The sequence below is a fragment of the Silene latifolia genome, chromosome 9, assembly GCF_048544455.1.
Source record: "Silene latifolia isolate original U9 population chromosome 9, ASM4854445v1, whole genome shotgun sequence".
NCBI classification, from domain to species: Eukaryota; Viridiplantae; Streptophyta; class Magnoliopsida; order Caryophyllales; family Caryophyllaceae; genus Silene; species Silene latifolia.
The window spans coordinates 121,964,790-121,987,653 of NC_133534.1; the positions used below are offsets into that span (position 1 = coordinate 121,964,790).

The following is a 22,864-nucleotide window of genomic DNA, read 5'->3' on the forward strand; positions in this document are numbered from 1 at the left end:
GAGTTAGTATCGAGAGGCTATGCTGTAGTTGTGACGATATCGTGAGCCGTGTTGTGGAAGTAAGCTTGGTTGACGGAGTTAGCATTAGGTGTTCATGTTTTATAGGTTGGGTTCAAACTTCGGGGACGAAGTTCTTTTTAAGGAGGGAAGACTGTAACACCACAGTTTTTCCTAAGTCTGCTACTCAGCCGAATATGGCTTACTCGGTCGAGTAAGTGTGTCGTGTGTTTCTGAACAACTCTCTGCCCAGGAATACTCGGCCGAGTATGGGAATACTCGACCGAGTAGAGGATACTCGGCCGAGTATACTCTATACTCGACCGAGTATCCGGTCTGACGGGTGTTATTTCCGCGGTTTTGATTAAATGATTAGAGATTATATATAAGTCATTTGTCAGTTTCTAAAATCATTTCTTCCAAAACATAAACTACGTTTCAGTCTCCTCTAATCATCTTCATCAATTCCAAGACAAAGGTCGTCGATTGTGGGTTCTAGAATCTTATTCCATGTCAATCGCTGTAGTAAGTGTCTTATCCTTGTTGACCTATTGTTGTTCTTATAAGTTAACAAACCTTAATTTGGGTTAATTTGGGGGTTTAGGGTTTGGTCATCATATGTGTGTTAATTGTTGATTATCATTATTGTAGGTGACGATGTGGTATTCGTTATGCATTTGTATGATTGATTGCAGTGTAGCGGATTGCGAAAAGGTAGGGTTTCCCTACTCGGTTTACTGTTTAATTAAATTGAGATTTATGTGGTAATTGTTGTACGATTGATATTGTGATCATTTGCTGGTGTTGTTTTGTGTTGGTGTTGGTGTTGTGATGATTGTGGTGGAGTCACTTGCGGGAGTTGCTTCATACCCTAGTTCGCCCTCCGTAGAACTCGCCACGGGAGGAGATGTGCACATTAAGGGACGGGGTTATTGCTCGTTGATAAGCGGGACCTTGGTGGGTGTGGCTGCGGTCCCCCACCGGGTTGTGAGTGGGAGTTGGAGTTATTGCTCGTTGATGAGCGGGACCTTGGTGGGTGTGGCTGCGGTCCCCCACTGGCTTGTGACTGGGAGTTGGAGTTATTGCTATTGCTCGTTGATGAGCTGGACCTTGGTGGGTGTGGCTGCCTTCCCCCACCGGCGTGTGATTCGGAGTTGGAGTTGGCTGATGATCAATGATTATCTTTCGTACTTGTCTTGCTTTGATTATTCAGTAACTGACCCCGTTGTTGTTTTGTAAAATCTGTGGTGATCCATTCGGGGATGGTGAGCAGATTGTGACAGGTGATGATGAGTATTAGCTATGGGGACAAGATTGGGAGTCATCACTCGAATCTAGCTTCCGTTGTCATGAGATTTATCTTTTAGTTTCAGTTGTTTAACATTAGTAATCTTTATTTCGGTTTTGGTTTATGGAACATGTAATCATTAATTATTTATACTTTAATAAATGTTGTTTTGGAATGGTAACTATGATATACTAACCTCGGGCAACCGAGATGGTAACAGTCTCTCATGTTAGGGTAGTCCTTGGTAACGTACCTTGGTATGAGGGGGTGTTACAAGTTGTTTCAAAACCTAGTTTTAACTCGACTGTTGAATCAACGCTTAACTTGGTACGAAGTAATAAAAACCCTAAATTAAGTTCTCAATTCAAGGAGAATATGTCCTCAGCCAAGGATATTGCATCCTCCATTCAGGACACTGTATCCTCATCCAAGGATACCGTGCCCTCGCTCAAGATACCGTATCCTCAAGCAAGGATACCGTAACCTCGGATTTAGAAAGGAAGATTAACTCGTTAAATGAACAAGTTTCTGATTTAACTAATAAACTTATTACTCTAAAAGCTGATTACACTGTCATGAAAAATTCTTTAACTAATAAGATCATTGAACTTCAATCTAAATTAGATAAAGCCAAAGATATTCCGGACAAAATTGTTGAAGCATGTTCCAATTGTGAAAAGCTAACAAAAGAGAAAGAAGAACTTAATGTTAAATTAAAAAATGCTTTTAATGTTAGTAAAAGTTGGAAAACAAGTGAAATGGTTTAAATTTTCTAACCAAACAATCCAATAGACATTTCAAAGAAGGGTTAGGTTATCAAACTAGATGTCGACAAGAATATGTTAAGAAGAATAACAAACCCTTTGATCGTGATTTTCTGAAAAGAGAATATGTTGGTTTGCCTGAGTATGTTATTTTCAATTTTTGTGGTAAAACATGTCATACCTTTTATTCGTGTGAAAAGCAAAGCATATATGAATAAGAATAAGAAGTATGCTAAGAATGCTAGGTTTGATACTGAAAAAGCTGATCACAATAAACAACATGCTAAACCAACAACGAATAACTATAATCATGATAGTTCAAACAAATAAAAGAATTATGCTAACCTTAATAAAACGAATCATAGTAGTTCGAGTAAAATGAATAACAATGGTAATCTTAATAAGCAGAATTGTAATTCGAACTATAATCATAAGGATAATTCTCATTATAGATCCAATAAGAAATACATGGTTAAATAAATGTGGATACGCAATGATTTACTTCCAGATATTAATAAAAGAAGACCCAACTTTGTGTGGGTGCCTAAAACCAACAAGTAAACTTCTTGCAGGTCAAGCCGAAGAGAAGCAATCAATGGTATGTCGATAGTGGTTGCTCGAGACAAATGGCTGGTGATAGATCAAAGTTTATTTCGCTGGAGACCTATAACGATGGTAATGTGACGTTTGGAGATAACAAAAAAGGTAAGATTATTGGTATTGGCAAAATAGGTATCTCTAACACTCATTCCATCGGTAATGTTTTATTAATAAAAGGTTTAAGGCACAATTTGCTTAGTATCTCTCAACTATGTGATCGTGGGAATAAGGTAGTATTTCATTCAAACGTTTGTCGTATTTTTCATGAAGGATCTAGTAATGTCATATTAGAAGGTAGAAGAAAGAACAATATTTATATTTGTGATATTAATGTTATACCATCTACTTCTCTAACATGTATGAGTGCAATTATTAATGATCCCTTAATATAGCATAACCGTTTTGGTCACATAAGTTCTTATAGTCTTAATAAATTGAAAAGGATGGATCTTGTTGACGGACTTCCCTCCGTAAAATTTGATACTGAAAACTTTGTGATAGTTGTGTTCGTTGTAATCATGTCCGATCATCTTTCAAGCTAAAAAAGGTTGTAAGTACTTCTAAACCTTTAGAACTTGTTCATATGGACTTATGTGGTCCTATGAAGGTAGAAGTAGAGCTGGTCATAGATACGTGTTCGTTCTAGTAGACGATTATTCAAGATTTGTTTGGCCTATCTTTTTAACTTCCAAGGATCAAACTTTTAACGAGTTTGATTGTTTAATAAAATTGGCTCAAAACAAATACTGTCATAATCAAAAATTAATTAGAACGGGTCACGGCGGTTCTGAATTTGACAATCAAACTTTCATTCAGTATTTTAGAGAGCGTGGTGTAGATCATAATTTCTGAAAGATCATAGATCCATATTAGACTCTCTAATAAAAATTAAATTATCTCATAATTTATCATTTTGATGATCTATGTAACATGCATGCAATATAAAAGCATATTAGAATAAAAGAAGAGGAAAATAATTTTCCTTACATTGAGAAATGGTAGTATTTGGGCACAACCAAGATCACCCATCTTGGTTGTTCTTGAGCTATTACGAATGGCAAGATCATCCAATCTTCAAATTAGAAGAGCTCCTTTAAGTTGCACCCAAGAACAAACCTCCAACTCATATGATTAATTTTAACTAGAAATTAACCATATAACCCTTGAATATTATGTAAATAATACTAACACTCTTAGTATTTATTTTGTTTTACTAACAATCTTAGTAAAAATGATGCTTACGATTTTTAGAGAGATAGACAAATTGTTGTTCACGTGCAAAAATGTACAAGTGAAGTAGTAGAAAAAAAAATGAACAACAATTTGGAGAGTATTTGGGGAAAGTGGCGGGTGGAAGGGTAGTGTGTAGGAGTCAACTTGTTTTTAATATTGTCCAATCTTTTGTCACATGCACAAAGATGTTATGACAACTTATGGAAGAAAAACAAGTAAAAGTGAAATGATTATGATCATCCACTAACTTCATTTACACGGTCCAATGTTCCATTTACGGGTCCATTTTGGTTCTTATATTTGTCGCACAAATACGTGTAAATTTGATTTAAACATCGTTTCATGTTTAAATGCTTCCAATTAATTTCGTCCAAATCACTCCGTATATATACGTGTACCACTACACATATTATTTACGTACTAATATTAATCACACTAATCAATTAGTACAATTATAGTGAATTAACAATTAATTAACTAAAACCCGTCTCATAAAACTTATTATTTAATTATCGCGTAATTAAATAATAACCGCCGCTCCTCGAGTTCGCAACTCGAAATCTCTCTAAATCAATTTAATCGACTAACTCTTAGTCAATTTAATCAAGGGACAAATTTAAACTATATCTCATATAATTAATTAGCTTTCGTGTTGGGGCTCGTTCCTTTAGGTGTGACCGAAAGGGATCAGCTGAACACCGCCGTCTCACGACAGTAACGTCAAACCCTAGTTGGCCAACCGTTACCGATCTACGTTGATCAGCTGACTAGTATTGCCAATGAATATCCCATGCATATTCCTTAATGAGATTTAATAATATTATCATGCACTATTGTGGAGGACAAAAACTCCAACAATCTCCCACTTGTCCGAGACAAGTTGTGCGATGATTATAACACACAATTGTGGATAACTCCTTATCTCAACAATATCCTCCTTGTACTCTACAAGGGTGTGTTACCAATTCTCTTGTCCGTTTTAACAACAATCTCCCACTCAATGCAAGGTGTCTTTCAGGTCGCACTTGCACATGAACATATCGTGAGTGGTTTTCTCGATCAGGAGTGTGACTACCTGACCGGAAAAATCTCCCATAGATTAATTTCGAGCGTGGCCACGCATTTGTAGTCATAACTCCTCGAGTGGCCTTGAGATGTTTAAACCCAACGTGGGTGGACAATTCCTGTATGCCATATCTATCCTATTGCACAATACAGATCACCATGACCCAGTAGATGTCCTTGGCCCCCTTTCACGGCATGACCTAGGACAAAAACCAAAGTCACTCGAAAACTGTACAGGCTCAGATAATAGTCTCCAGTTTAAAGAATCGACTCATAGGATTATCATAGAAGTCCCTGCCACGACCAGGCGTCTATAATAGATCTAAGGGACTCTATAAATGTCACTGCCCGGAAAAGTGTCCCACAGTCTGCCTATATAAATGACTAGTCATCCTTATGACCTTATAGTGCTGAACCTACCATCAATCGTCTTAAAATCTAGTCACTCCGAGACGTCACCTCATTAAGTAACTAGGGGCTAATACAATGTTCATCCTATTCACTTGAATTGGGGCTCAACATTGTCTCCACAACCAATTCGGATAAACAAGGTATTCATGTTTTCAGTCAAACTGAATAATTGAGTTCTTAAAGAAACTCTAACAATGAATGCGATAATCACTTATGTAAATATCAATACTCTATCCAATATTTTCATAACGATCTTTAGCAATTAAGGCATACTCCTCAATTACATTGAGATGACATAACCATCATGTCTACCTTATGCCTACGGCTTTGGTTAGAGGATTAGCAACAGTTGCATCACTCTAATTTCCATTGCTATTTTCCTTTGTTCTATGCAATCTTTTTATCACATAGAGCCTTTCTAAGTACATGTCTAAACAAGTTTTTAGACGCTGGTTCTAAAGCCAGTCAAACACTCCCACTGTTTTCACAGTCTCTTGGAAACGATATTCGGCTTACCGAACTACTCTAGTTCCATTAAAATCCGGATATCAATTATCTCTTTTACAACATCGGATGCTGTAATGTACTTAGCTTTCGTTCATGATTTGTATGTATAACACTTATACATACACATCCTTCATATGACATCTTTTATGTATGACACCTCATACATATTTGCTTTATACATGTATAACTTCTTATACATATATGTATAACTTCTTATGCATATTATTATTTATGCACATAGCACTCTTATATGATAACCATTCCTTAATGAGGCCCATAACATCTTATAAACATAGGAATGTTTCCGTGTAATCCTTTTACACAAAATTCATAAATTCCTCCAAACTACAAGAGTAAATCCTCAGTGCTTCTCAAGTACTCAAGGATGCTCTTGATAATCATCTAGTGACACTCACTAGGAAATGATTGGTAATGACTTCTCATATTCTCAACATGATAAGTCCCGACGAGAGAAGCTTTTAGCATATTTAATAGATCCTGCAGCGGAAGCACAAGAGATCATATTTATTGTTCAACAACTTGAACGAGTCAAGAATCTTATCACATAAGTCTCTTGATTGACTATAATGCTAATATCCATGGAGATCTATCTCATTAGATCCAGATATTTATGATGCGCCATGCTACTCTCAAATATTCACCCGAGAATATTTCTAGTCACTAATATGTCAAACACATATTTTAGACAAAGAAATATCATCTTAGCTACATTTCTAGTCATTAATATGTCAAGCACATATTTTAGACTAAGAAACTTACTTTAGCTTCCACTAAACTCCATGTATCATCATGGTACCTCGACACTCGAGTAATACCATTTTGATAGACTACATGATTGAACCCAAAGTTCTAACGCTTTGACGTATATAAGATCACAAAAGGGATCTTTCAAACATGGTAGGCTTCTTAACATTGACAAGATCAACAAAATTTCTCCCAAGGAAAGAATTTCGTTATTCTTTTGCCGAATCTCATCCTCATGAGAGGCTATATTGCTAAGAATATACGAATTGATAAAGGCATTTGGGTTGTCACAAACTCTCTATAACCAACCCAAATTTTAAACATCTTATGTAACCTTTACGACAAGATCAAGGTAACCAACCAAAGTATTCACCTTAAATCAAGTCTCTAAAACATCTCGTGTTTCCTTCCTTATCGCATCGTGTGCAAGGAGATCAATTCGAATTGCATGGTGACACGCCATCACATAGAGTTCATACTATATAAAAGCCTTTGATGAGGGTTTAAGATTCGTCACTTTTGAAAAGTAACGCAATATTATCGCAAAATTATCTCCTTATAACCACTGAGCCACAATAAAGAACGTCTTCTTGCATTATACTCAGTTTGTGGGTCTTGGCCTTCCGTAAGTTCAAAATTTCTCCCACTATGTCTTCCAGAAAATGAAAATCTTTACGGAAAAGACAAGATTATGAGCCACAAACTCTTTGTTCTCGTTTTGGAGGAGTAAAAACCAAGTGGTTCAATTTTGGATAACCCTCACAAATATACAAATTGGTTCTGAACATAAACATTTATGATCCCAAATGTATAAAAAGACAAGTTAGGGACCCTCCCTACCCATATCTCATATGGAGTCATTGAGGCTATTATAGCCGGGTTTTAAACTTTTAGTGAGAAAATAGCTTGCAAAATTGCGAAATACTCAAACTATATCTCATAAAGTTTGGTTTATCTTTTTGACTACACCATACTCTATGGTGTCCTTAGGAGTAGGTATATGTGATCTGGTTCACAATCTTCTTAGTGATTATCAAGGTCATTACTTGATATTACCCATTTGATCTTGAAAGTCATTACTTTGAAACTTCCGATCAACATCTTGATCTTGACGTGCTTTTGGTTTACTACTTCATTTTGAAAATATTCCACGTTTCAAAAATTACTTTTATGTCTTATTAAATAGATATGAGGCTTTCATATCTACTTAACATTACGGTAAAAGTAAGAAGTATATATATATATAACTATATATATATATATATATATATATATATATATATATATATATATATATATATATATATATATATAACCAACTATCGACCTTAAGCATCCGTATGTATATGGTCAATCACCTCACTATTGTGTTTCTTTTCTGCAAAAGAAAACACATAATACATGCACACATACCATAAGACTCACAATTAAATGGTTGTTCAATGTGCTTTTCGTTTACTCGTTTGAAACGAATTTACTTGAGGTTTGATCAATTGGGTTCACCAGATTAGAGACTTTAAAATCTACAAGATAGTATAACATTTAGTTTTCATGAAGAATGTAAAATTCCTCTAACTTAAGTGGTCTAAACCAACCACCAAGTTATCATAGGAGTAGGTACAACCTTTTGTTTTAAATCACATGAGTGATGCCTTCTATGTATAAACATAGATGATTACATTCTTTTAAAACCAAATTTAGGTACATTTGTCCCTATCGAAATTATTGCTACTCTAGCACCATTTCGATACAAAATGTCCTATGCTAGACGTCTTACGTTTTATCAATTCATGTAAACTTCTTTACAAAGAAATGACCCGTACTTGGTATCTCAAACCAAGATAGTGGAACTAGCCTATCCATTGAGTAGATGTCTCTTTCAACTTTGTTCTATCGCATACATCAAGGGTTGATACTTCTTAACTCCCACTCACTTTCACATTTCTCTTTGCTTCAATCAAGCAAAAATGAATCTCATGAAGACCTATCTTCATGTCATTCGTGATATTTTATACACTTAGTAAGAGTGAATTACTATAAGGTGAGTGCAACATGTGGCAAAATCTCAACTTCTTGCGAAATTGGACTACCTAACCATTCAATTGTTATAATATGCCTAAACTCTTTAGCGCATAAACAATAGATTTGGCCTTTATCGAAGTGAGCCATTTGACGGTATCATATTGGAGAATTATAAGTGTTTTTGAAAACTCTTTTCGCAAACTTTTGAATTACACTTGAGTAATTAAAACTAATATGTCATCATCATGACGGAGGAGGTGTCACTTCCGAAATCAAGACTCTCTTGATAAAATGTGACTTCCTTTTAAACTCGTAATATAGTTTGCGACATGAAACCCCTTTTTAACATGTATGGACGTTAATTAAGTTGTATAATAACCGCAAAAATCGTTGTAAGCTTATGTAGGTGAATTGGTAAATCATGTTACCAATCATTAATTCCTCCAAAGAAACCGCTTTCTATGAAAGAATGAAACAAGTATAACAATAAATAGAGAAAGGAGGATGAAGTGCGCGATGTCATACATTTATGAGAAAGAACGAAAAATAGGAAAAATTAACATTCAATGTTTTAATTTTACTTGTGAAACATCTTTAACAAGTTTTAACATTTATATAATGATCTCCCACTAAATTATATAAATGATTCCAAGACCCAAATATTAAACAAAAATGAGCATGGCTTGGGCGAAACATCCCATAATTGTGTAAATTCGGTAAGTCACGTTGACTAATTCTACCTCTAGAACTCTTGGTCGGCGAATTTCCTTAAATCCATCTACTAGCCCCGGAACACAAGACCGTCTTATATCCCGTTGAGTCCAAACAATTTTGGCGTGTGATAACCGCTTACCACCCTACTTACTCAAGGTAAAAAGAGAACACCCCGCTTGGGCGAGCATGGCTCTAATGAACAAGAGATTCATAGGTGTTACTAATTGATAAGGCTAATCTCAATTTTAGTTATGTGAGAGACCTTGTCAATTTAGTCATAAATTCCCTATAAGTGAACTAACTCGGTGAATGTAAATGACGTGAATTGACAATCGCGAAGATAAAATGCATGTGAATGGCGATTTTGGCATGCGCGAAAATAAAACAAGCAAACAAGTAAGCATATGAATAAATCCTAGTATGGCCACCTAGTTAATAAAACCTAGTCTATTACATTTCGGAAACCAACTCCTTGGTCCCTTGCCTCTTTATACCATAAGTGGCTCCTTCTTGTGGGATTTGGAACACCTTCCAAAAATAGACTCCGTCTCGATGTAATCCGTTTTTTGGGAACGCCGGTAAAAATAACTATTACAATTGAATTACATAGCTATTCCTATTATACATTAATTAATAAAATAAATAAAACTATTAATTAATTACAAACCGACGATACGAGATCGTATTTGAATTACAAACAAATCGCTATTCCCATTCATTTCGGGTAATAACGATTAAATTAAATTAGGGCATAGTAGGTACAACAAGATAAATACTTTAAATAAATGACAATCATTCATTCAACTTAAATAAATATGCTTAAAATGCTGTAAAATTATGCCAAAATCGCCCTATCCATCAATCGTTGGTATCCATCTCGGGTTTTTGTGGATTTAATCGATTTTTAACATGTAAAAATCAATAATCAACTCTTAAATCTCATTTAAGTCCAAAATAATTGTCCAAACTGTTTTGAACCTCAAAATTAGTCCTCACTAATGTTATGATAAATAATTAGTTTGATTTGGTGATAATTTGCTAATTTAATCGGTAAAATCATAATATTAAAGTAGAAATCGAAAATAATTTAAACATTACCCAAAAAATTGAAACAAAAATTTTGAGTATTCTGGAACACTCCCAAGAACACCAAAATGTCAGAAAAATTTCCCCAAAAATCCAGATAAAATTTATGAATAAAAAGATCGATATTTATCGGTTTTTAACCACTAAAACCAATAAACATCAAAACAAGGTGAAAACACATTTTAAAATTCACTTTTAACATTTAAATAATATTTTTAAATGTACATAAATTTATCATGGGCAGAATCAATTGTTTCGAAATTATGATTAATTTATTTCACTTTTATCGACTTTTATCTCATAAAATCAATAAACATGCAAAAGTTTCGAACCAACCTTCGACCTTTTGCATACAATCAATAAAAAACATGCATGAAATACCATAAAAAAATCCATGGACCGAATCAATTTTTAACTATTTTTAGTCAATTTTTAATTAAAATACGACATTTTGACTCGGTTTTTTACCATAAATCTTTAAAAATAGCAAAATAACTTCATAAATCACCAAACTTAACCACAAATCCTTTGAGATCAGTAGATATGCATGTCCCAAAAATTTCGTGCTCAAACCTCTTCTAACACACTTTTTGAGTTTTTATAAATTATCTCATAATTCATTAATATGCTTAAAATCAACATGCAAATTACAAGCATAAGCTCTGATACCACTTGAAACATCATAGATCCATATTAGACTCTCTAATAAAAATTAAATTATCTCATAATTTATCGTTTTGATGATCTATGTAACATGCATGCAATATAAAAGCATATTAGAATAAAAGAAGAGGAAAATAATTTTCCTTACATTGAGAAATGGTAGTATTTGGGCACAACCAAGATCACCCATCTTGGCTGTTCTTGAGCTATTAAGAATGACAAGATCATCCAATCTTCAAATTAGAAGATCTCCTTTAAGTTGCACCCAAGAACAAACCTCCAACTCATATGATTTATTTTAACTAGAAATTAACCATATAACCCTTGAATATTATGTAAATAATATTAACACTCTTAGTATTTATTTTGTTTTACTAACAATCTTAGTAAAAATGATGCTTATGATTTTTAGAGAGATAGACAAATTGTTGTTCACATGCAAAAATGTACAAGTGAAGTAGTAGAAAAAATGAACAACAATTTGGAGAGTATTTGGGGAAAGTGGCGGGTGGAAGGGTAGTGTGTAGGAGTCAACTTGTTTTTAATATTGTCCAATCTTTTGTCACATGCACAAAGATGTTATGACAACTTATGGAAGAAAAACAAGTAAAAGTGAAATGATTATGATCATCAACTAACTTCATTTACACGGTCCAATGTCCCATTTACGGGTCCATTTTGGTTCTTATATTTGTCGCACAAATACGTGTAAATTTTATTTAAACATCGTTTCATGTTTAAATGCTTCCAATTAATTTCGTCCAAATCACTCCGTAAATATACGTGTACCACTACACATATTATTTACGTACTAATATTAATCACATTAATCAATTAGTACAATTATAGTGAATTAACAATTAATTAACTAAAACCCGTCTCATAAAACTTATTATTTAATTATCGCGTAATTAAATAATAACCGCCGCTCCTCGAGTTCGCAACTCGAAATCTCTCGAAATCAATTTAATCGACTAACTCTTAGTCAATTTAATCAAGGGACTAATTTAAACTATATCTCATATAATTAATTAGCTTTCGTGTTGGGGCTCGTTCCTTTAGGTGTGACCGAAAGGGATCAGCTGAACACCGCCGTCTCACGACAGTAACGTCAAACCCTAGTTGGCCAACCGTTACCGATATACGTTGATCAACTGACTAGTATTGCCAATGAATATCCCATGCATATTCCTTAATGAGATTTAATAATATTATCATGCACTATTGTGGAGGACAAAAACTCCAACAATTTCTCCGCACCACAAACTCCACAACCGAATGGAGTTGTCGAAAGAATGAATAGAATTATTGAAGATATATCTCGCAGAATATTACTTTGTAGTGGTTTACCTAAGAATTTCTGGGTAGAAGCTGTAAATACCGCTTGTTAAATACATAATTTTGCTATGATTAGACCAATCAGACCAATCATTAAGAAAACCCCATATGAACTATTACGAGGTAGAAAACTGAATATTTCACACCTAAGATGTTTTGGTAGCAAGTGTTTCGTACACAACATTGGCAAAAACAGATTAGGTAAATTTGATCCTCGTAGTAATGAAGGTGTTTTCTTAGGATATTCTACTCATAGTAAAGCTTATAGAGTATATAAAAAAACGGACATTATGCGCAGAAGAAAGTATTCATGTTATCTTTGACGAATCTGATATACTTGATCGATATGAACAGGAAGAACTTGAAGATGATAATGATCCATATTTTTGGCTTACACATAAAGATCCGCCCGAGTTTTAACAGAACAAAAATCAAGAGATTAGTAGGACAAATTGTAACACCCAGATTATCCGGCCAAGATAATTGGAGCGTTACCATCTCGGTTTCCCGAGGTAGTGTTTCAAAACTCCAATCAAGAACATTTTATTAATGTAATGTTTAATGAATTACATAAATGTAAACAAATGAATAAATAAAATATAACTCGTGATATCTATACTCTTCTAGCCAACTAGACTCGTCTCGTGATATCATCAAGCTCGTCCCGTCTCCCGCGTACTATCCAAACAACCTGATCATAACCTCACAGCAAATCCGCATAAGCAATCCGTCACACGAGCTAGGTCCGTCTCGTAAAACCGTCTCATAAAACACATTTTCTAAAATACGATAATAATCAAATACGTATAAATATACTCATCTAATCATACAAATACGTATAAATATACTAATCCAATATGTATACCAATACGTATAATATACTAATATATATATATATACCAATACGTATAAATATATTAATACATTATATAAATATGTATACGACTAAATAGATACGACTTAACTTAATTAAATAAAACATGTCTTATTAATTAACCAAAAACCTGACTTAACCAACCACCACCACCTACTGCCGCCACCGTGGCTACCACCACCAGCCACGGTGGACCACGACCGGCAGCAGCCACAACCTACAACAATGACAACCACACGACAACTACAACAACCCCCACACCCGACACCCTTCCACTTTCACCACACAAACCACCAACCGTGGCCACCACCGGCCACGACCGACCTCACCAACACCCCCACCTTGACCCCCAACCTTAGTCGGCACCGACCCTCCACGACAACCACCAGGAACACGACACTAGCCACAACAACAACCCGACACATGCCTTAACCCGTGCCCGTACACCCTCCTTTCTACCCCAGATCCCGGCCACCACAGCCACCCTACCCACCACCCAAGACCACCACTACGACCTCCTAACTTCCCTCGACACAACCCACCCAACGTCCACCCAAAACAGTCACGAATGGTGGGTCAAGAACTCGTCTTAAGACCGTCACACAAAACAGCTATAACAACAATTTAACCTCAATAAAGTCACGGTCAAACCCTTATTTGGGTGGTCAACAGCGGTCAAATGGGTGGTCAACCACGACCAAAGGTGAGTCGGGGTCAAGGCGGGTCGATGATATAAATTAATTAAGATAAAAGACGGTATTACCTTACGATATCGAGGCGATGTGGCGGAATCTCCCTTGTTCTTCTAATCTCTCTTTTCTCCCTTTTTCTCTCTTGTAATTTGATGTTGGATTTTATGAGATTGCAAATGGAGAAGGGTAAGGGATAAGGGTGGATAAGGGTAGTATGTATATGTATGGTGGGAGTATATAATACATGTATAATGTATTATTATTATTTATTATTATAATCATTATTATTCCGTCTCAACATAAATCGTATAAATAAAATATTATTATTATATAATTATCAAATACGGAGTATTACAATCTTCCCCCCTAAAATAAACTTCGTCCCCAAAGTTTCACCTCACTCTTCCCTTTTCGACTATTCCCTCAAATCTCATGTGTACTCTCTTCCCAAAGTTCGGTGTTCCATTCTCACTACTTCCTCACAACTCTCACTATTTCCTCATATTCCGTACTTCCTTTTTCCTAAACTTCCGAATTGTTACATTCACTCCCCCTAAAAGAGAACTTCGTCCCGAAGTTCAATTATCAACTTCAAAATGCGGTCTCATACTCTCATTACTAAATTTCACAAATGACCATGTTCCAGGTTCAACATTCTCTCTTGCTGATTGTAAATCCATAAATGAATCACACATAGTTCTAATGCCATGATATACCCTACTCTACGAGCCTCCCAAACGTCAAGGACAAGGTTCAGCCCACGGTAGAAAACCCTAATCCCATAACAACACCCAACTCGATTGGTTCTAAGTCTACGCATAAGTCTCGGGGTATAACTCGATCACTATTATACGCATATAAATCACATATAATCTCATACATGTACATGTATGCCAATCAATCGTAAAAATGCGGATTCTAAGAAACAACCAAATAATGCAACATTACTCGACATGTGACTTAACCATGCTCAACATTCCCATTTTCCGGAAACCATGCCATGCATATAACGCGTCAAATCCCCCACATGATCACACATGTGTTTTCAACATCCATTCCCATCTATTATCAACACTTCCACTCATACGGAAGACCACAATCACAATCATGCAAATGATTACTATGCAACATACAACTTGTATATTTCCTCTTACTTTACACAACCAAATAGAATCACGTCGATAAACATACATCAAACAAGGTTATCATATCATTAATGTCATAAATAATCCACCCATGCCGAATCAACAATTTCCATTACTAGGCAAAATATCACACCATGTAATCAAACGTAAACAATTCACACATATCACCCATGTAAGGTCAATCATGGTCATTGATACGGTCGTTTATGTACCAAAAATAAAATACCTAAGTACTACTAACAGAAGTCAGCGGTAAGTAGGGTCGATCTCCACATGGAGGCTATTTTGCTAATTATCTGTTTAACTCAGTCTGTCAGAATGTCACAGAAATGGGGTTTAAATTATTTTACTAAACTATTAAGAGATTAAAAGAGAGAAATTAACAGTAAGAGAAGGGAACTAGGATTTTGGGTCATCAATAAACGTCAGTCAATCACAGCTAAGGTCATAGATCAGTCGATGTCTCAGTCTAAGGGGCAACGAATATCTCCTTTCGGTCTCAATTCGCCCTAAAATGCTATTAGCTTAACTTTCGCCCTCACTAAAGCATCCTATTGTTCACTGCAGGTCTCACCCCTTCCAACCTTTTGGTCCAGGTCAAGGTTTATCGATATTAAAAGGCTAATTGTGTCGACTCAACTAGCAGGATACAGTTAAAGCAGCGATTAACAACATAGACATAACTACAACGACAGATCTAATAACCTAATTAGCAATTAACATCGGTCTATAGAATCACCTAATCCTAGCAGAGGTATTTAGCTAGACATAATTAAATAAGGAGCAAGGAAGAGAGAAAGAACAATAAACATAAACATAAATTAAAGAGGAAAAGAAAGGGAAAGAAGTAATTACTGAAATAAATCCGGAAAGAAAGTAACAGTAGCAAAGTAACAGTGTATGGTAAAATCCGAGAGGAGAAGAGAAGAGAGAAGTGAGAAGCACCTCTAAATGACGTCCTAATCTTCCTATTTATAAGAAAATAGGATTATTAATTAACCTAATGAAGAAAATAAGCTAAAAAAGCCCAGCCCAAGGATAAACCACTCGATCGACCAAGAATAGTGCTCGATCGAGTAAATGTTATTATGGAACTGGTCGATCGAATGACTAAAGTGCTCGATCGACTGTTTATTAGACCTAAAACCACTCGATCGACTAGAAATGTCCTCGATCGAGTGATAACTAACTTCAGCAGCTCAAAATCACGTTAGTTTGGCTTTTGACTTGTCCTTTTAGCTCTCGAAATGGCTTCACGCATCCCAAGACAGCTATAATTCCAGCTTCAAATCTACTCTTCCTCCAAATGCATGCAGAACGAGCGGTAAATGGCTTGATTTCACTACTTTATGGTCCATTCCTGCAATTAAGACAAAATACACCAAAGTAGCATATTCGGGGCATTTCGTAGCATAAAACCACGATAAAAGCATAGAAATATGTGCATAAAATAGGCTAATAAGACTATATAAAATGCACGTATCAAATCTCCCCAAACCAAACCTTTACTCGTCCTCGAGTAAACTAAAATGCAACTAAAGGAACGGGAAAGATAACTCAGAGCTAGCTACAAATGCCCACTTAAGCCAATTTAATGCAAACAAACTAACACTTATAGCTAAACAGTCAAATGCAAACGAGTTATAAGATGTTTATAATAAAGCTGAACCGTCGACCTTGCAAGACCTTTAATAATGGACTCTCACGGGTCACTCTTCCCTTATGAAGCAAAGGGTGAACATATATATGTAAGAGAGAAAGACAAATAGTCGCTCACCTAGACTACGACCCACATAAGCATGCATGCAACTAATATGATAGACAATTCTAGCTACCGTACATACATTCCAACCAAACAAGGTCCTGTCACAGCCGAGGGCTTACAATAATATGGTAAAGTGAGGCAATGGGTAAGAAAAGGCAAAACATTTATGGGAATGTGGAGGTATAGGCGGCCAAGCTAGTACCTAAACAAAACCATATATCAACATCCGTTTCCAACTCAATTATGAATTAAGCGCATGCCCTTCATTTGGCAAAAAATCTCACCAAACCAAACTGAACTAACTCCTCAAAAGATATGTAAATAAAGCATAGGAGTAGAAACCGTCTCATCAAACAACATCTCTTTTTTCAAATTTTCTTTTCTTTTTCTATTTTTTTTCGGTTTCTTCTTTTCTTCTTTTTCGAATTCTTCTTTTTTCATTTTCGAATTCCTTTTTCACGTTATTTTTTCAACTTCTTTTTTTTTCTTTTTTTTTTTCATCAACCTCCTTTTCTTCTTTTCTACCAACTCCAAATCGATATAAAATGAACCAAATTTGGCATAATGAAATATATACCGCAAAAAACAATCTAAACTAGCTTGACACGGCAGGCTAAATTTGGATGTAGTTAAGGGTCAACAGGAAAATTTGGCTAATGTGGAGTTAAATGGGTAAAAATGAAAGAAAAGGGAATGTAAGCACCTCCCTGCATGTGACACCAACCACTAACCCGAATGTATGTAGGCAAAAAGCAATTGAATTTCATATATGTGCAAATTGATGATACATGATATGCAAGGAGTATACTACTCACAATCCTACATGAAACCGGTCACAAATGACACCAGTTTATAAGGCTCTAATCCTTAGAATATATAAGTAGGTTGCCAAAATCACAGGTCAAGTCTATTCGTTCAGCTAAATTTTAACATAAACTCGTAGATATGCAATAAGACAAAGCTAAAAAGATAATAGTTTAATGCAAGGCTTAAGCAAAAAGACACACATAGTGCAATTTCATCATGGAAATCGTCCGTTCCGACTCAACCTATATGCTAAAATAAACGTGAATTTTTGAAATTTTCTAATTTTTCAATTTTTTTGGGAATTTTATAAATTTTTAAGAATAAAAGACAATGCATACATAAATTAAATGTGATAACAGAAATGCAATAAAAACAAAATGCAGACACAGATATGGATGCATAACCTCCCCAAACCAAACCGTACAATGCCCCCATTGTACCAAAACATGGAAAGGAAACGCAAACTAAAGGAGAAAGGGAGTAGAATGCGGAAAAACTTACAAGACGCGAATAAAGGGACCTCCCCAAACCGACCATGAAATGGGAGGTTGCTAAAAGCCCGAAAAACCGTCTCAGGAAGCTAATCCAAGTCAATAACACTCGATAGCACTCGAACAGTGGCTGATCGAGTAGAATGGGCGTCCAAAACCGCTCGATCGAAAGGAATTTAGGTCGATCGAGTGGTTTTCTTTTTGCGTGTGGTCGATCGAGTGGAAAATCTGCTCGATCGAAAGGAATTGTCAGCAAAAGTGCTCGATCAAGTAGAAAAACTACTCGATCGAGTGATCCTCAGCGTGTTCTTACAAAATGCAATGAAAAGCAGCCCGCAAACTAACTAAACAAGCATACTAAAATAGTTTATGGTATAAAAACCATTTATTACAACTGAAATTAAATAAAATGCAAAATAAAATCGCCGGGTTGCCTCCGTAGGTAGCTTCGATCAGTCCGGCTCGACCTTCTTTTCATCATCCAACAAAGACAGATTATTGGCCCACTACTAGGCCTCGATCGGACGCGGTAGCTTCAAAGAATCGTCAGCGGACATCCGGCCTCCATGACTTGGCAATGTAAGAACAACGACTTCCCAAAGCATCCGGGTCCCAAATTATTGTCTCATCACGCAGCTTCTTCCTAGACGGTGTAGCTTTATCAACACTTCCTCCTGGGTCGTCTATCCAGGCAGTTCCGGATTCCAGACTCAGAGCACCCATCTCGCCTCTCGGGTATGTGAACTTGTCAAGACCTGTAAAAAGAGAAACAAAGCAATGTCCCTCCACTTCGCTCCCAGAATGGGGCGGAGGTGTTACAACATCAATGACAATATGTGACTCAAAAGACGGCTCAGACGGAATGTCAACGGAGTCTACAAGGGGAATATCATTGCAAGGTATGATAGGTATGGATTCCCTAGGGTCATCGGACATAGTAAAAACCAAGTCCTCTCCTCCGACCTGAAAGGTAAGTGTCCCTACCCCGACATCAACAATTGTGCCAGCAGTTGATGTGGGTGATGTCGTCGCTCATCCAATCAAACACATTTATAAAACTCAACATACAACTAGCTAGTGGTAAGTCGAGGTCGATCCATGGGACGGTGGTTACTCAAATGATTCAATCTAGTTATGGTTATGCTTGGGGTTGTCACAATTATAATGGGTTGATGATTCTAAGCTAATAAAGGCAATAAACAAGCAACAAAAGGAAAGATGTAAACAATTGATTAAAAAGCACTAGGGTGTCATGGGATTATAGGGGAATCATGGGATATGATCATACAAACATGTTCTCAAATTATAAGCAAGCAATTATTGTTGTGATGGATTGAGTTGGGTTATATCTTACAATCCTAGGAAAGTTTGGGTCCCGGAGCCGAATCGATTAGATTGTACAACACCTACAAGTCGACTTAATCTTCCCTACTCAACAACATGCATGGTCTAATGAGACTCGAGTTGGGTTATGTCTTACAAGTCTCATTGAAAAGATAGGAGATGATAGTAAATGCAAGGATTCATAGGCTTAGCATTTCATCAAACATAACATGTGCATGAGTTGAGATCAAAACAAGCAAGCAAATAAAACATGAAAGCATATTTATTTAAGCATGAATCATTCCCCGTGTTGGTTTCTCCTAATCACCCATTAACCCTAGCTAAGAGACTACTCACTCATCATCATATTGAACATGCTAGCAAGGTTGTCAATCATACTAACAAAGTGAAACATGATGAACAAATAAAAGTAATTAGCAATAATTAAATAGAGATTAAGAGATTATACCTACTAATGATTCCAATAACAAAGCAAGAATAATAGAAGTACTTGATGTTTGATTGAGAGGTTGTCAATCTCCCAATAATAACCCAAATAATCTTCAATTACCCAAAATAAAGGATGAACAAGAGAGAGATTAAAGAACTAAAACTTGTATTAGAACTTGATTAATTGTTGATTACAAAACTAAAGAGAGATTTTATTGATATTAACTACTCTAATTATTGATAAGAAGAACATGCTCCTCTAATTAGACTAATGGGGTATTTATAGTGAAAATTAGGGAGGATGCATTAGGGTTAACTAAGGGCTAAACTAGTAATTACACTTTTTAAGTTGAGCAAGGAGAAGCCGGTATTTTTGGAGAGAAGGGCTTCTCTTTTCGTAGCTTGAAGAATCTGGGCGTCCAAGGGTGAAGACGGGCTGATTGTAGTTCTCGTAGCAAGGAAAAAGTCTCCTGTCCAGGAATACGCCCGTCCCGAGCGAAATCCAGGCGTCCTGAGCCTCAACCCGAGCGGGTTGAAATTGACCCGAGCGGGTTGAGCTGTATCTTGAGCTCGGATTGTAAAACGGACGTTATTTCCTCATCCGGACTCCTATTGGAGTGATTCAAAAGCCTAGATCACTTGTTTTTTCGACGCCGTTCCATCTAGATTACTTTCAGAGCCAAAGGAGCAACTCTTGGTTCGGGTTTCGAGCGATTTCTTCATGCAATGCCTTCCTTGCTTTTCCTCCTTGCTTTAAACCTTATGACCCTTCTTTATACTCTTTATTCCTACATCATTGGTCATCATTCTTGCCTCCTCTTCATACTAGTCCATCTAATATCATCAAATGGCTTCCAAATATGCACAAAAGACGGGAATTTCCGCCTTATTATCTTCTTTTCTACAAAACATATGAAATGCGGTAGAAAAGCAAATAGGAAGGTTTTGACGGATAAAATGGCCATAGAATGTTATAATAGTATGCAAAATAGGCTCAATTAGGGGACTAAATGTGCGCTAATTATGGTCACATCAAATATCCCCAAACCGAACCTTTACTCGTCCCGAGTAAAGAGGTGACTAAAACTAGACCTTTATTTAAACTAACCTAATAACATAGCCGATATGAGACAATTAGCGGGTCTCACTCCGCCCCTTCAACTCACAACAAGACAAGTATGAGGTAGGATGCCTTCTTGCAAGGCAAGGTGGGTCTTGTCAAAATGGCGACACATCCAAACATTAAGCACACAAAATCAAATAATGGATGCATCTACAAAAGAATAGCCACTTTCCTCATCTATGTGGCGGAAATTATCTACAAGGGAAGCAATTCAAGGGTACACACTCCTTCATAGATGCAATTTGTTCAAACTACTAAGCCTAGAAGGATACCAATAAATCACCTCCAAAATGTGTCAAGCTAGGGTACCTTTGTCCTCAATCGTTAAATGCTTTTGTCAAGAGTAGACTCCCTATGGTGTTAGAAACACTGGAGGATCGCGGAATTCCCCCTCTTGCCTAGACAAGAAGAAGGGTCGTCCCCTCTCTACCATGCACAAAAATGGATACGATGGATAAAGGGATCGATATTATTTGAGTTTCATTTGGGAGTTTGCTTTGTTTTTGTTTTTCCCCCAATTTCTTATGGCATATAACATTTGAGAACACTTTCTTTGCCATTTCTTTTTGATTTTTGGCAATTTCAACACTTGACAACTTTCAAACTTTCTTTGCATTTATTTTTGAACATTTTCAAAGTCACCCCAATTAGTAACGAGGGTGCCTTGTATTTGAAGCTTAGGAGTTCTATTTTTGCTCCTCTTTTCATTTGATGCATTTTTGCAAACTTTCTTTCACTTTTCATTTCATTGAACTCAAATTGATTTCTTTTGGTGCCCATTCCCTTTGATGACAAAATGTATGGTAGAACATGGATGAATGATGGATGCATGGTTTCAAGGGTCACCTTGGAATAAACGGTAGCCAAGGATTTATCACACCACAAGGTACTCTTGACTAGGCCTTAATCCATGGGTCAAAGGATACTAGCATGACACGTCCTAGGGTGTTTTACAAGTATTCTAACAAGCAAAGTCTTAAGAAGAAAAAGCATCTACTAGGGCCTATATACACTTGTCAAGCTTCCCAAGTAGACGGTTTCACAAAATTGTTTCTAACATGCAACTACATGCCATGATGCAACTAACATATATACATCCTAATGCATATGATTCTACCAACTAATATGCCATATAAACTAAATGCAAGTCCTAAGTTCACATTGTTTATACCGCATCAATCAAAATAAAGCCACATAGTCATTAACATAAAGAGGAAAAAGGAGATTGGAAAGATCATACCATGCGGTCTTCAATATCCTCATGTCTCGGATGTGGCGTAGTCAATCAATGTGAAAAAGGATGGACAAACACAATATATACAAAACAATATATACAAACCTATACTACAAAGGAAATGAACATGTTTTTGATTTTTTTCAATTTTTCAAATTTTTATGGTTTGTGTTTTAGTGAAATTAAAAGACATATTTTTGTGATTTTTCGAAATTTTTCAATTTTTATGCATTTTTGGAATATAAATTCCCATCCCCCACTTTATTTTGGACATTGTCCTCAATGTACATGTAGGAGTAGGGATAAAAAGGAAAACATGTTTTTGAATTTTTTGATTATTTTGAAATAAAGTACAAATGCAATGATATGATATGAATGAATGCATGCTCTAACTAAATGCAATTCTATATGACATATATAACAAGTGAATGCAATCTACACTAGATGATGCATGTTTTCTAGTAGACAATGGTCACCTATTATCAAACCTCCCCAAACCGATTTAAA

General features: G+C 36.0%; 1 protein-coding gene across 1 annotated transcript in view; it reads left to right on the top strand.

The window, feature by feature from the left end:
- Positions 1-2,675: 2,675 nt before the first annotated feature.
- The window catches only part of LOC141601537 (uncharacterized), a 40,235-nt gene continuing 20,046 nt past the window's right edge, over positions 2,676-22,864 (top strand). Inside the window, exon 1 of the mRNA XM_074421831.1 lies at positions 2,676-2,754. Within this exon, the coding sequence (XP_074277932.1) occupies positions 2,676-2,754 (79 nt within the window). The remainder of the gene's footprint in view (positions 2,755-22,864) is intronic.